Genomic DNA, 16,515 nt, shown 5'->3' with positions numbered 1-16,515 from the left:
ACCCCTTTCCCCCTGAGAATTGTCAGTCCACTCCCTTTCTATGCCCCTGATTCTATTATATTCACCAGTTTATTCTGTTCATCAGATTTTTAATTCACTTGATTTTTAGATTCACTTGTTGATAGATATGTATTTGTTGTTCATAATTTTTATCTTTACCCTTTTCTTCTTCTTCCTCTTCTTAAAGAATACCTTTCAGCATTTCATATAATACTGGTTTGGTGGTGATGAACTCCTTTAGCTTTTCTTATCTGTGAAGCTCTTTATCTGACCTTCAATTCTGAATGATAGCTTTGCTGGGTAGAGTAATCTTGGTTGTAGGTTCTTGCTATTCATCATTTTGAATATTTCTTGCCACTCGCGTCTGGCCTGCATAGTTTCTGTTGAGAAATCAGCTGACAGTCATACGGGTGCTCCCTTGTAGGTAACTAACTGTTTTTCTCTTGCTGCTTTTAATATTCTCTCTTTGTCTTTTGCTCTTGGCATTTTAATTATGATGTGTCTTGGTGTGGTCCTCTTTGGATTCCTTTTGTTTGGGGTTCTGTGTGCTTCCTGGACTTGTAAGTCTATTTCTTCACCAGGTGGGGGAAGCTTTCAGTCATTATTTCTTCAAATAGGTTTTCAGTATCTTGCTCTCTCTCTTCTTCTGGCACCCCCATAATTCTGATGTTGGTATGCTTGAAGTTGTCCCAGAGGCTCCTTACACTATCTTCAAATTTTTGGATTCTTTTTTCTTTATGCTTTTCTGAGTGTTTTTTTTTGCTTCTTTGTATTTCAAATCTTTGATTTGATTCTTGTGTTCCTCTAGTCTGCTGTTAGGTCTCTGTATAATATTTTTTATTTCAGTCAGTGTATGTTTAATTTCTAGTTGGTCCTTTTTCATATCCTCAAGGGTCTCGCTAAATTTATTGGCCTTTTCTAGGAAATTCTTGAAAAACCTTATAACCGTGGTTTTGAACTCTATATCCAGTCATTTGCTTTCCTCCATTTCTTTCGTTTATGATCTGTTTTTTTTTTTCCTCTGCATTTTCGTTGCTTCCCTGAGTTGGTAGAGTAGCTTTGTGTGCTAGGTGTCCTATAGGGCTCAGTGGCTCAGCCTCCCCAGTTACCTGAGGTGGACACTCTTGGTGCACCCCTTTGTGGACTGTGTGCACAGCCTTGTTGTAGTTTAGTCTTGATTGTTGTTCATATCACTGGGAGGAATTGACCTCCAGGCCAATTGGCTGTGAGGATCAGCTGTGTCTATGCCGGAAGAACTTCTGTGCTAGAGACAGCCTTATGGGACAAGACTTGCAAAATTGCAAAAGCCTCTGTGCTCAGCTTGGATGGGGCAGAGTCTCAGGGCTGAGCAGACAGCCTTGTTTTGCAGTTATCCCTGCCCTATGAGGCCCCTGGGTCTCAGTGTCCCTCGGTAATCACTGCAAGCACCTCTGAGAGAAAGCTGCCCTCGAGTTTCACCCGCTGCCAGACAGTCCAGTTTCTCCCCCAATAAATCTGGATTCCCAGATTATCACCTGGAACTGGAGTTCAGCGCAGTTGGAAGCTTCTGTCTCCCTCCCGCTAGAGAAAGCCAGCGGCACACTCAGCAGTCAGCCCTCTCTGTGCACACTCATGCGCGCGCCTTCAGACCTCTACCTTTTGCGGCTCCCCTGAGTTTCCGTGAGCTTTTCTCTTTTCCTGACAGTCCAGATTCTCCCAGTATGAGTCTGGGTCCCCGGGGTCTCTCCCGGAACTAGGGTTCAGTGCAGTCAGAACTGGGGTTCAGTGCAGTTGGGAGCTTCCGTCTCCCTCCCGCTAGAGAAAGCCAGCCAGGCACTCAGCCACCCGACCTCTCCGCACACGTGTCTCCAGACCTCAGCCTTTTGCAGCTCCTCTGAGTCTCCGTGTGCTTTTTTCTTTCCTTCTAGTTGTAGAATTTCCACTCAGTCAGCTTTCCTGTGGTTCTGGATGATGTCCGTTATGTCTTTTAGTTGTAGTTTTGAAATTGTTGTGCGAGGCAGCAGTTTAGGTGTTTACCTATGCCGCCATCTTGGTTTCTCCCCCTGCAGCTACCATTTTTAATAACAGAGTTCATCTCCTGATGGTATGTAGACTTTTGTTTTTGTGGCAGAGTAAGGTAGAACAAGGGTAGTGTTGGCTTATATATATATATATATATTTTTTTAATATATTTTATTGATTTTTTACAGAGAGGAAGGAAGAGGGATAGATAGTCAGAAACATCAATGAGAGAGAAACATCGATCAGCTGCCTCTTGCACACCTCCTACTGGGGATGTGCCCGCAACCAAGTCACATGCCCTTGACCGGAATCGAACCTGGGACCCTTCAGTCCGCAGGCTGACGCTCTATCCACAGAGCCAAACCGGTTTTGGCTGGCTTATATATTTTACTTTGGTTTCTTATGATGGGGGGTGGTTCTGGCTGTTCAGTACTTAAGCAGAGTGCAGAGAGTTTCTGATTCTTCTAGCAGAGGGATCTCAGGGGGTCACCTCTCTAAAGGGGCTCAAATAATGTTCTCTCATCTAGTTGGAAAGAGAGGCTCTTCAGATAATCAGCAGGCTGGATACCATTATAATTAACCTTATTTATTAATAATATATAAGGAGCAAAGGGAAGGCCAAATATTATAGTCATTTCATTTGGGTAGCTACAGCTTTAAACTCCCCAGGGGTTTTGCAGAGGGGAGATAGACACCAGCCCAGTAAAGTGGGGTGAAGTCTGGAGTGTACTTGCCTATCAGTTACACCTGGGAAAAGGTCATTGGCCAGAATAGATGTGGCCACTGCAGGTGTGGGAATTTTGGGGCATTTAATCCCCTGAACCAAGGAGTTTGCTCTCTTGGTCCTCTTGGTTTCTCTTATGGTCTTTGGATTCTTGCTGCAGGGGGGCACACTCTCTTGGCTTCCCTGAATTCACCCACATGGCCCATGACCATGTGGACCCCCTCCCCAACACACACAGTGGACTAATGGATTGCAACCAGCCTGATGCTGAACTGGACCTGGCTGCGACATGGAAAGGAAACTGCACACTGGCTTTGCTTTGAGCTCTGCTGAATCCCCAGCTACACTTCCAGGACTGGATTAAGGGAAATGGGACTTTGGAAACCCAGAGATGTGATTCCACACAAATAAAAATCATTCATTCTTCTGTGAGCGTCTCAGAAAATTCTTTTTCTCGAGATATTGTAAGGACTCCACCTCAAGCACTCAGTGGGGAAAGTAATACTTCAACTTCCCCAATAATAGCTGGATTGTTTTCAAGTTTTAGTTTACCTGTGTCTTGAGAACATACATCTGAAGTGAAAGAGTAAAAGAAGGCTGTCTGGGATGTTATGAGGCTGCAGTTCCAGAAGATTCAGTGTTCTTCAAATAAGCCTGGCTGGTGTGGCTCAGCAGTTGAGCAATGATCTATGAGCCAGGATATCATGGTTTGATTCCCGGTCAGGGCACATGCCTGGGTTGTGGGCTTGATCCCTAGGGGGGTGGGGAGTGGTGGGGTGAGAGGAAGGAGGCTTTGCAGGAGGCAGCTGATCAATGATTCTCTCTCATCATGGATGTTTCTGTCTTTATCTCCCTCTCCGAAATAAATATATATATGGAATTCCCTGCCTCCTTTAGAATATGATAGTTTTCCTGGGCCCTGTCTTGATACATTCCATACTCTGGATACTTAACAACCGAGGTTACCATTCCAGGCCATCTCTCATACCATTCTATTTAACCTATCTCCCCTAATGACTCAACAGTATGGGCCTCTGAGAGAAAGACACAATCTACTATATTCTTAGGATCTCCCCAATTAACACAGCACTGGATTTTAGCACAGGCTGAACAATGTCTGGGAGGGTAGAACACCTCACAACCCAGTTGCAGTGAGGAGGCTGGAAAGGCAGTGCTGTAATTTTAGGCCAGGACTTAGCCATTGTTTCCTCAGCCCTATACTCTGTTAGCAGTTGGCTCTTTGCAGCTAGAGTTTTACACTCTCAGAATTACTACACAGTCCAAACTGCATTCAGCACTGAAGCAAAAGAAAATTGTTAGGCAATCAGAATCTCTATCCCCCTCTGCCACCCCGCCCCTCTTCCTGAGCAGCACATGCAGTCTTCCCACACTCAAGCATCTGTGTATGGGTTGATGGTGCTGAGCAGTTGGGTAGACATTCAGTAGCATCACAGTAGTCAGTAAGACAACCAGCACAATGCAAGTTGCTAGGTTAGCCTGTTATCTATATAATAAAAGCCTAAGCAACAGTTACAGTGGAATGACCAAAATGACCAGTCGCTATGATGCGCACTGACCACCAGGGGGCAGACGCTCAATGCAGGAGCTGCCCCCTGGTGGTCAGTGCATTCCCATATGGGGAGTGCGGCTCAGCCAGAAGCCAGGCTCACGACTGGTGAGCACTAAGGAACAGTGAGCCTAGCGGTAAGGAGCAGCGAGGAGTCGGGCAGTAAGGAGCGAGGGGTCCTGGACTGCGAGAGGGCGCAGGCCGGGCTGAGGGCCCCCCATCCAGTGCATGAATTTTGTGCACTGAGCCTCTAGTACTTTTATAAGTTTGGCTAGCAAAGAAAACAATGAATCCAGATGGATTTAGACAATTTATTAACTGACACACACAGCAAAGCATGGTGTTAGCAGCTAGTCTCAGAGGATGATACCCCACCAGAGAGGCCAGATGATGTGCAGCAGAGGTGGTGGGCCACTCTGCTGCTCAGGAGCCAACTTTACACCATAACCAAGTGGTCTCGTAGCCTGGACCCTAAGCAGGCTGAGGTGGAAAGTCCCATGCTTTCACTCTCTGAAACCAGGAAGGTGAATGAGAACCTGTCTCATGGAAGCACATCACAACATGGCCTTTCTCCTTGTGTGTCAAGAAGAACTGCAGGGTCAGGCCTGGTCAAGACTCAAGCCAGCCTGCAGTTAGGCCTCACCTATGTGTTCTATGTGAGAGATGCACAAGGTCAACAGGAGGCCAGGACAGATCTGCTCCTCTGTAGATGAGAGGAGCAAAGAAAAGGTAAGTGGGAGCTAAAGGAATGGTAAAGCCTAAGTATAAAGAGACATTTTTATAATTTGAAGCCTCTCTGAATAATCAAGACATCCTTTCTATGAGTAAAGAGATAAATAGGCACTGAGGAGAGCCCGGATATCACTTTGAAGTGGGAAAATGTATTCTAAGTTGTTTTCCTGAGAAGCTTAGCTGCTTTTAGGAAAGCTGTAGGCCAGCTTTAAAAATCCAAAATCCTAAGAATCTGAAGGCTTATAAAAATGCTAAAGTTTAACAGATGTGGGCACATCACAGTGCCACCGTTTAATATAAATTCCTTGGTCGTGTGAAAGATGGAGGTGGTCAGGGCTTTCAAGTTAATTGACATTCACTGGCTTCTCATGTCAGGGTTCAGGGTTTCCTTTGACACAGCACTCCAGCTGAAACATACAGTAGGCAACTAACATTTCACTTCGATAGCACTCGAGTCTGCAGATGCCATTTCCATAGCACTTCTGGTGTATTTCTGATGATATTGGATTCAAGCCTGGAAAGACAATGAATGGAAGGAGAATTCACTATTGACCTGTTTGGACTATAAAATAACAAGGCCCTCCACTTATTTATTTATTTATTTTTACTACACTGGATTCCAAGGAGACTAGTTCATAATGAATGATTCTGTTGGAATCAATTGATTCTGATATAATTTAATTAATTCTAATAGCTTCTGATTGAAAAAAATTAGCTTGTGCTATGGATTGAATTGCAGCCCCCTCTTCCCAATTCATATGTTGAAACCCTAATCCTCAGTGTGACTGTCTTTGGAGATTGGGACTTCAGGAGGTAATTAAATAAGGTCATAACAGGGATGGCTGGGAGAGATAAATGGGGGAAAAAGGGACATATGTAATGCTTTCAACAATAAAGAATTTTAAAAAAGGTAATAACAGTGAGGCCCTAATGCATTAGGATTGGTGGCCTAAATTAATAGGACTGGTAGACTTATTGGTAGAAGACACAGAAAGAAGATGGCAGGAAATATAATTCATCAGAAACTGAATAGACCTGCAGTTGATCTTGGACTTTCCAGCCTCTAGAACTGAGAAAATAAAGTTTTTTTTAAAGCCATGCAGTCTGTGGTATTTTGTTATGGCAGTCTGAGCTGACTAAGACAATTAGTAACTTGGAAGTTTGCCTAAATTGGTCAAATAATAACTTGAAACCATCAAGTTACCTATGTATATAATCTTTAACTCATTTTTAATTACTTATTCATTCCCAAACCAGTTTTTATAAACTCAGGTACTGTTGGGCTGCAGATTTGAGTGTGATATAGACCTTAATCTCAAAGAATTTTCAATCTAGACAAAGAGAAAAGAAGCACAAAATACCTGTAAGAGAGGAGAAAAACATGACAAGTCTAGTGAAACATTTGCCATATGGAATGGTGTGAGTTCAGAGGAGGATGAAATAAGATTTGGGATCTCTTATTAGAGCCCAAGGCGTTAGAGCTGTGGCTTACAATTTTGTAGACATGCTACTCCACAGGATCATTAAAATATGAATGTTTCTTTATGCTCATGTGTAAGAAGGTATTAAAAGGACAAGAGTGCCAGTATTTGTCCATGTGTAAATATTTTGAGTCAGCAGATACCCTATCCAAGTCATCATGCCCTGGAGGATAACTGTCCTATAGGAAAAAAGAAGGGATCTGGGTTATTTAGCTGGCAAGAAGGAAGCCCGAGGAGATGAAATGTAATGGTCTGCATAGGAGATGAGAAAGTCCTATGAAAAAGACTAGCTATGGGAATGTATAAGACACTAAATGGAATACGATAGACTATATGCAAATGTCTGGAGATCTGTGGTTATACACCATAGTGGAATCAGTCCCACCAAGAGCTTTAAAAGGCCTGAATCCTAGGGATTCTTAATTTCAGCCCACTGAGTTATATGATCTGAAAATCTGGTTCATTTGCCTAGAGAATACTGCAGGGAGGGTGAGAAATTAAGTGGGACCCTCTAACATATGGGTTTGAGTAGATTCCACTGAGTGAGGAGAATATTCAGGATGACATTTCTAAAGTCAGAACATGAGGCCAGTTAGTCTTTCATGTCTTTTATCACATAGGACCTCATTAATTTTCTTGGAACAAGCAGTTCCACATCTGCTTCACCATGTACTTAAGGCATCTACAAATAGTAACTTTACTATACGCAATTTCTGCATATTAGGAGGCTTAAAATGTTATCACCATTTGCTGGTTTTGACTAGTATGACTAGATATGTTCCTGAATTAGAGACAAACTAGTGGCAAAATAAAATGGGACATCACTAATGAAAATATAATGGTACTTCTCCTAAGTCAGGTCCTGCACGTATTACTTAAGGCATATTGTATACATTATACCATTTAATTCTTGCTAGTTTTATTATTTCTGTTCTGTAAGTGAAAAGACTGAGGCTCAGAGAAGCTCAGACTTTTGCCTACAGCGGTACAGCTCACAAGTTGGAGAGCCAAAATGGAAGTTCAGACCTTGCTGACATCAAAGCTGCTTGATGCTTTTTCTACTTTGAAAATTAAAGGGTCCATGGTGGGAGGACATGCATAAGTTTGCTTAGCGGAATTGCTCTTCTTTAGAAAGGATCCCCCAGGAAGATTTCCACTTTACCTGCCAGCGCTGGGTCCCAGAAGATGAGAAAGACAAACACAACGAGGAGAGGCTTCATGGCTAGGCTCTGCTGTGGAGGAGGCTGGTGGTAGGGTCTGGCACGGGCTGTCAGCGAGCAGAAAGGGAAGCACTCGGGTCTGACGTGTGGCCTGCTCCAGTTGGATATGCTACACTGATCTCTCCTGAGGCACCTGAGTTGGCAAAGCTCAGATGAGGGAACACTGACAGCTGTCCCCATTTGACAGCTTTCCTTTTGACAAAGGCACTGCTTCCCCACCTGGGTTTTCCAAAAGTACTAATGGAGACCTGAGAACGATATGCTATTTCTTTTTAAAATATATTTTTATTGATGTCAGAGAGGAAGGGAGAGGGAGAGAGAGATAGAAGCATCATGAGAGAAAATCATTGATTGGCTGCCTCCTGAGGATCGAGTCTACGACCTGGGACCCTTCAGTCACAAGGCTTACGCTCTATCCACTGAACCAAACCGGTTAGGGCACAAAGGTCAATCTTCACTTTAACTGAGCCTGCCTGCTGTCTTTTTTTTTTTTTTTTTGCATCTGTGTTAACACATCTGAAAACACACCTTTGAAATATCAAAGTAATTTGCTTTTTTCCAGACCCCTCAAAGCACAACCACAGCCTCAGAGCAAAGACAACAAATCCCATCATTGTTATTATTATCAGAGTAATTATTGATTGTTAACTATTCTATACCCACAAATGTAAAAGAAGTATGTGTCTATTCATTTTACTTTTTATCCAATCCTAGAGATTTCCCCTTGGCTTTCTCCCCTCCTCCTGAAGTATCACCAGTGAGTTTCATGTAACCATCCTTACACCTCCTCCTTTAATTGTAATGTATAAAATAAGGTGCATAACTGTCATTCTCTTGAGCTTTTCCTCAATTCCTTAAGATTTTGCTTTCCGGCAATTGTTGTCAGTTTAGCTCAAATAAACTCATAAAAATACTTACACATTTGGTTGTTTCTTATGTTGACATCACCCCAACAAATTTAATAAAAAAATAAATTAAAAAAAGAAGTAAAAAATAAAAGAAATCCGGTGTATTAGTTCTCAAGAGCTGCCATAATAAATGACCACAAACTAGCTAGCTTAAACAACGAAATGTATTGTGTTATTGTTCTGAAGGCTAGAAGTCTGAGATTAAGGTTTTCCTAAACCTAGCCTTAAATATGGTAGAGGCAGAAGGAGAGTATATGAGGGAAGGAGGAAAGACAGCTTATATTGTGATGGGTCACTGTTTCTGTCTTTAGTCCTGGTATTTATATAATGAGAGAGGAGAGAAATGGCATAGGGTAATGGAGGACAGAAATACTGTGTAGTGTGAGAGCAATGATGCACTAGTGTTTCCTTATGTTAGTGGAACTCAGAGAGGTGGCAAGAACATACATAGCTCAGCATTGATTGCATGGTTCTCTTTAGTAGATAGTCTCATAGCATTGGTTCTCCTTCCCTCACACAGGTCCTCCCAGTGTGGGAAGGGAGCATGGAATAATCCCTGTATGGCTGAGATCATGGAAGTGGTGAAGTCATAGACAGTCCCATGTGAATTTCTGGTAACCCAGAAAGATGTATGAGTAGCAGAATTATCTTATGCACTAAGGAATGAGCCTCACCCAAAGAGTTTTAATAATTTTATTAAGAACAAGAGGCAACTCAGCAGTCATACCTTGACTAGTGATGGGAGACCAAGTCAGGAGGATGTCTTAATCAAGGCTCTCTCAGATGCCTCACCACTGTTTAACTCCTCTGGAACTTACAAGTAACTTGGAGAAAAGAGGAGTAACTCTAAATTGACTATATTTCAGTTTCTGTGATCAGGTAGAATGAGGTTCATAATAGGAATTAAGTTCATTTATAAAAAATTTTAAGTACTTTTGCATGTACCTAGTGGACTGATACTCATATCCCTTTATGCTAAAATTTTACTATGCCAAAACATCTCTTTCTTTTTTTTTAAAATTATTGATCCTTACCCAAGGATATTTTTCCATTGATTTTTAGAGAGTGGAAGGGAGGGGGAGAGATAGAGAGAGAAATATTGATGTCTCTCACATTGATTGGTTGCCTCCCTCAAACACTGACCAGGCCCGGGGATCGAGCCTGCAACTGACCTACACCCTTGACCTACACCCTTCAGTCTGCAGGCTGATGCTCTATCCACTGAGCTAAACTGGCTAGGCCCCAAAACATCTCCTTATTAACTTTCCTCACACTCCCAACCTACTTTCTCTGGATTCTAGTTTAGTGAGCTAAATAAGCTAACCATCTCTTTGCCAGCTTTGAAACCTCAGGATCACCTTTTATACCTTTTTCTCATTATATTATATGGCCACTAAATTTTGTCAGTCCTCTTCCTGAAATCCATCTGCCTCTTTTCTTTCTTCTTGGTCCTCATTCTAGTGTTCTGGTTCTAGATTACTAAAATATCGTAATGTTGCATAAATATGTTGTGTTTATATAAGATTGTATTACCTCAGAAACAGAGAATATACCTTCTTTTCAAAACCACGGGAAATTTGAACAAATATCAATTTTATCTTAGACCACAAAGAATGATTTAACCGATTCCAAAATGCTGTAAGGCAGATCACATTCTCTGGTCCATGATATTATAATGAACACATGTGGAGTTTATATTGGGGTCAGGTGCTGCTTAAGAATTTATTTATATTAATGCATAGAATCCTCATAACACCATGATGTAGGTACTATCGTTACCCCACTTCATAAATAAGGAAACCGAGGTAGGGAGAGACTAAAGCATTTCCCCAAGGTTAAAAAGTGAATAAGTGGTGGGGCTGGGTTCTCATACTATTGGTGAAACAATGTGGTTGTGAACCTAAACTGAGGAAATGAATGTAAACGTGCACACATGAAAATAGAATGTAAGCCTTTATTAAATTTATATTTACTTTAACCTCAACAGAATTATCATGAATTTCCATTATCTATCATATTAATTATTCTTTCTAAAATTTTAAAAAATATATTTTTATTGATTTCAGAGAGAAGGGAGAGAGAGAGAGAGAAGGAGAAGGAGAGAGATAGAAACATCAATGATGAGAATCACTGATCGGCTGCTTCCTGCATGCTTCCCACTGGGGATCGAGCCCAAAACCTGGGCATGTCCCCTGACCGGGAATCAAATCGTGACCTCCTGGTTCATAGGTTGACGCTCAATGACTGAGCCACGCCGGCCGGACTAATTATTCTTTTGTAGAGATGGAAATCTTATTCATTTTTAGTTTCTATTCTTGGAGTCAGAAGAAAATGGAGTTGGACTTTTCACCACTTCTTTCTTTTGTTCAAGTCAACTTTCTTTATTCTGCAGCAGATGCTCCAGTCAGAACAGTATCTAACTGCAAATTCATCAGAATTGCACTTCATTCTGCATTTATGGTATAATGAAGAACATCTGCTGTTTAAAAAAAAGCTTCTCGCTTTGAAAAGAGAAAACATCATATTGCATTATGTTAGTTTTTTGTATATTTTAATGTTGAATGTGTTTCATAATAAATTAAAAAACAACAATAAAGAACTTGCTCAGAAAAAAAATAACAAAATAATTACAGTAGAGAAAAGTGGAGATTGTGAATAAAGATAAATGATTATTTCTTCTGTAAGGAGCAGTAGCTGAAAAGGGGGAAGGTTTCTGATGAGAACTGTTACAGCATATTTTTTTCTAAAATGAAACATTCATTTAGGGGTGAAGATTTATGATTTAAAAAAGAATGTTTAATTTCAAGAGTGAGTATTTAAAAAGTGAGTGGGGATAAAATTCAGGGTGTAAGAGGAAGGGGTAGCCTTAAGTCAGAAAATCAAAAGAAGGCAGAGTAAGCTTACATTAGGAGCTGTATGGTGGTGGAAAAATGGGCAAGTTATCTCTCGTTCCCTTTACTTTCTTGGTTTATTTAAAAAATCACCAATAGAGAATGAGAAGGAGACAGAGGGAGTTGGGTCTTGGCTCCAACTTTCAGTGTATTTAGGCCCCAAACCATGTCTTGTTTACTGAGGAAGTTCCTGAGATCTACACAAGATCCCACAAGCCATAATCTCTCACTGTGGTTCCCTCTCTCTCTCCCTCTCTCTCTCCCTCTCTCTTGCTCTCTCCCCCCCCTCTCTTTCTCTCTCACTCCCTCTCACACACGACATTTTCTTCTATCCTTTGCTCCCAAACAAAACTATCCTAAGTTTTATAGTAATAATTTCCTTACTTTTTAAAATGTGTTTTATTACCTGAGTTTTCATCCCTAGACATTTCAGTTTAGTTTTCAACTCATCACCATGTTTGCTATTCCCTTTAAATCTACAGGTCCTTCCCAAATTATTTCTTATATATGTATATTTCACATTGAACAACTTGTGATGTTTAACCTGTAGTGTTCCCCACAGCTGATATTTTCTGATTGCATACTCTTGGAGAATTCAGCATGTTCCTGTGTCCTCTGTATTTTCAGAAAATTGGCAGCACAATTCAGAGGTTTGATCAGACTTATGTTTGATTCCTTTAGTTAGCTGCAATGTATTGTTGTGTGTCTGTATGTGTGTTTTATAAGAAGACCCATAATGTCTAGTTGAGATGATAGCAGTTATCAAGGCTCAATGGCTAGATTTATTAATGCAATGGGGGTTGCACATTGGTGAAATTGTAATTATATCATGTCTTTTTCATTGTTTCATTATAATACTTTAATAAAGAGACATTTTATATAATCTATTTTTATTTTTATTATTTAAAAAAATATATTTTTATTGATTTCAGAGAGGAAGGAAGAGGGAGAGAGAGAGATGGAAACATCCATGAGAGAGAATCATGGATTGGCTGCCTCCTGCAAGTCCCTCACTGGGGACTGAGCCCACAACCCAGACATGTGTCCTTAACCGGAATTGAATCTGGGACCCTTCAGTTCGCAGGCCGATGCTCTATCCACTGAGCCAAACCAGCTAGGGCATATATAATCTATTTTTAAACCACTGTACATATTTAATGTATAGAACTTGATAAGTTTGGGGATAAGTGTACATCTATGAAACCATCATGACCATCAAAGCCATAGATATATCCATCACCTATCAAAGATTTCTCCCACCTTCTTTATTATTATTAATGTTCTTATTTGTGGTAAGAATACTTACCATAAGGTCTATACTCTTAGCAAATTTCAAGTATACAATACAGTATTGTTAGCCATAGATACTGTATGTATAGCAGAACTTCTTAACTTGTTTATCTTGCATAACTGAACCTTTGATTAACAGTTCCCCATTTTCTCAACCCATCATAACCAGGCAACCACTATCCTATTTTCTGTTATTATGAGTATGACTTTTTTAAAAGATTCCACAAGAAAGTGAGATTATGCAGTATTTGTCTTTCTGTGTCTGGCTTATTCCACTTAGTTGAGTACTCTCAAGATCCATCCATGTTGTTGCAAATGACAACATTCACTTATCACATTTTTGGGGTGTATGTATTTTTTTCACCTTTATTGAGGAATGATTGATTAATAAAATTGCATATATTTACGGTATACAATATGATGTTTTTTAAAAAAATTATGTTTATATTGTTTTTTTTGAGAGGGGAAGGGAGAGGGATAGAGAGATAGAAACATCGATGAGAGAGAAACATCATCAATTGGCTGCCTCCAGCATGCCCCCCACTGGGGATTGAGCCTGCACCCTGAGTGTGTGCCCTGATTGGGAATTGAACCAGTGACCTCTTGTTTCCTGGGTCAACGCTCAACCATTGAGCCACACCAGCCAGGCTGATGTTTTGATATAATATACATTGTGAATTTATTACCACCATGAGATAACATATCCACCACCTCACATAGTTTTTTTCTTTCTTTGAGTGGTAAAATTACTTGAGATCTACTCTCTTGGCAAATGTCAAGTATGCAATATATTACCAACTATAGTCACCATGCTGTACATTACGTCTCCAGAACTTGTTCATTTTATCACTGAATGTTTGTACCCTTTGACCAACATCACTCCATTCCCCCTCCCCGCTCCTCTGGCAACCATCATTATACAATATACTTCTTTGAGTTTGATCATTTTATATTCCACATATAAATGAGATCACAGTGTTGGTCTTTCTGTGTCTCACTTATTTGACTTAGCATAAGGTCCTGCAGGTTTGTTCATGTTGTTGCAAATGGTTTAGTTTCCTTCTTTTTAAGGCTGGATACTATTCTGTTAAGTATATATATCACAATTTCTTTTCCCATTCATCAACTGATGGACACTTAGGTTGTTTCCTTATCTTGACTAGTGTGAATAATGCTGCAATGAACATGGGAGTGTAGATATCTTGTCAACATTCTGATTGTGTTTCTGCGGCTATAAATCAGAAGTGGGATTGCTGGCTCATGTGGTAGCTTTATTTTTAATTTATTGAGAAACCTTTATACTGCTTTCCATAATGGCTATACCAATTTGCATTTCCACCAAAAGTGTAGTATATAAGGCAGTGGTTCTCAACCTTTCTAATGCCGCGACCCTTTAATACAGTTCCTCATGTTGTGGTGACCTCCAACCATAAAATTATTTTCGTTGCTACTTCATAACTGTAATTTTGCTACTGTTAATGAGTCGTAATATAAATATCTGTGTTTTCCGATGGTCTTAGGCTCTACAGCAGTGGTTCTCAACCTGTGGGTCGCCCACAGGTTGAGAACCACTAGCAGGGTCGCCAGAGTTTAAGCTGTTTTTAACTTTGAACTTGAAAACATACTTCTTGCTACAGCAAGCACGTCCAGTAAAAATAAAAATAAAAACAATCCTCAGAATGGGAGAGAAAATTTTCAAATATCTGATAAACTTTTAATGTTCAGATTATATAAAAAACTGACAACTCAATAATAAAAGACAACCTAATTAAAAGGAGTAAAGAACTTTGAACAGACATTTCTATAAAGAAGATATACAAATGGCCAATAAACGCATGAAAAGATGCTCAACATTGCAAATGAACTGCAAAGTGAAATGCAAATTAAAACTATAGTGAGCAATCACTTTATACCAGCTAGGATTTGTAATGATGACGACAAATAGCAAGTGTTGGTGAGTATGTGGAGAAATTGGAACCCTCATGCATTGCTGGTGAGATTGTAAAATGAAGCCTGCAGCTATGGAACGTTGTTTGTCAATTCCTCAGAAAGTTAAACATGGAGTTACTCATCTAACACAGCAGTTCTATTCCCAGGTATTTATCCAAGAGAATTGGAAATATGTCCACACATAAATGATCATAGCAACATCATTCATAATAGTCCAAAAGTAGAGACAATCCAAATGTCCATCAATGACGAATGGATGAATAAAACGTAGCTTATGTGTCTACTAGAATACTATTCATCAGTTGAAAGGAATTAAATATTAAAGCATGCTACAACCTGGGTGAACTTTGAAAAACATTAAGCTAAGTGAAAGAAAACAGACACAAAGGGTCACGTATTGCATGATTATATTAAGTGTCCAGAAAAGGTAAATTGATAGAGACAGAAAGCAGATTAGTGGTTGCCAAGGTCTAAAGGGAGGGAAAGATGGGGAATGACTGCTAATGAATATGGAGTTGCTTTTAGGGGTGATGAAATGTTCTGGAATTAGATAGTGGTGATGATTGCATAACAAAAATCACTGAAATGGTACACTTTAAAAGAGTGAATTTTATCTCAATAAAATTTTTTTAATAAACCAAGAATAATGAAGAAAATTTTGAATTTCCAGGTATTAAAATGTGCTCCAAGGTAGTATATGCATCAGAAAAGATAAATAAGTCAATAGAAATTAATATAAGCCCCAGTTATAAGCCCAAATATTAATATGTATTTATTACATAGTATTAGTGGCTTTTAAAATTGGATTGATTATTCAATAAACAAGTCTGTACAATTGGTTATTTGATTAAGTGTTGAGGTGGAATCTTAGCCTCTACTACACATAGTAATTTCCACCTAGTTCTTTACCCTTTACCTAGATTAATGATCAGAATGTTCTGTGAACCACAGGTTATGATGGAGTGACCTCCTCTTTATCTCTGGTCCTTCTAATCACCACTCATTTTCCATTTTTTTCAATTCCCCCTATTTTTGTGTGTGTATAGTTGAGCATATTTCCACCATCTTTGGATCAAGCACAATTGCAAATTAGATTTCATAACAGGATAAATCACTGAAAGGCACCACTTTATGGATGTAGTAGCATCAACTTTCCCTTCCTGTGAGCAGCCAATGCACTCCTCTCACATTCTTCATTGTATGGCACAATCTAATTTATTTTCAAACTCTTGGAAGACCTAGTATTTTCATAACTCTGGAAAGAAAGGTTTCCATCTTACCTGGAGGAACTGTGGACAACAAGGCAAGGACCCCAAGGATGCAAAGCAAGACCCTCATGGTTGACTAAGTTACTTAGGATCAGTAGCTAAAATGAAGAGAAGTTCTTTATATATTTAGTACTCAGGAGGTGGGTCGTTGTCTGATTATTGAACCTTTCAGCAGCAGAAACATTTCTGTGCTCCAATGAGCCTTCAATATCAGGAGACAGCATGCAACGAACATGAGTATCAGTTATTCAAAGTACATTTGTTAAATATTGACAGGATGTGGTAATGGTAGTAGGGTGCATAACACTTACAGAAAAGAAACAGACTTGGTGAAGTCAGGAGAGATATTCTGTTGAAAAATCATTGTCTTATGGTTCCTGGAGGACCTGTAAAGGCTAAGGTGACATTCATAGAGTAATCACTTTATTTCCCCAGTAATAGGAAGAGAAGCATTGGCTAAAACAGCATGCCTTTTCATTGGTA

General features: G+C 39.9%; 2 protein-coding genes across 2 annotated transcripts; both read right to left on the bottom strand.

Annotated features, from left to right (window-relative positions):
* Positions 1–5,395: 5,395 nt before the first annotated feature.
* On the bottom strand, positions 5,396–7,725 carry DEFB134 (defensin beta 134; the record flags this gene model as incomplete). The annotated part of the gene is made up of 2 exons (XM_080675881.1): positions 5,396–5,538; positions 7,668–7,725. 2 exons carry the CDS (start codon positions 7,723–7,725, stop codon positions 5,396–5,398), a joined length of 201 nt encoding a protein of 66 aa, XP_080532007.1.
* Positions 7,726–10,979: 3,254 nt separating this feature from the next.
* LOC308251685 (beta-defensin 131A-like) lies at positions 10,980–16,102 on the bottom strand (the record flags this gene model as incomplete). Its single annotated transcript, XM_080675409.1, has 2 exons — positions 10,980–11,134; positions 16,045–16,102. 2 exons carry the CDS (start codon positions 16,100–16,102, stop codon positions 10,980–10,982), a joined length of 213 nt encoding a protein of 70 aa, XP_080531535.1.
* Positions 16,103–16,515: the final 413 nt, after the last annotated feature.

The sequence above is a fragment of the Plecotus auritus genome, assembly GCF_963455305.1.
Source record: "Plecotus auritus genome assembly, chromosome: 6".
Taxonomy (NCBI): Eukaryota; Metazoa; Chordata; class Mammalia; order Chiroptera; family Vespertilionidae; genus Plecotus; species Plecotus auritus.
This window is presented reverse-complemented; position numbering and strand designations above follow the sequence as displayed.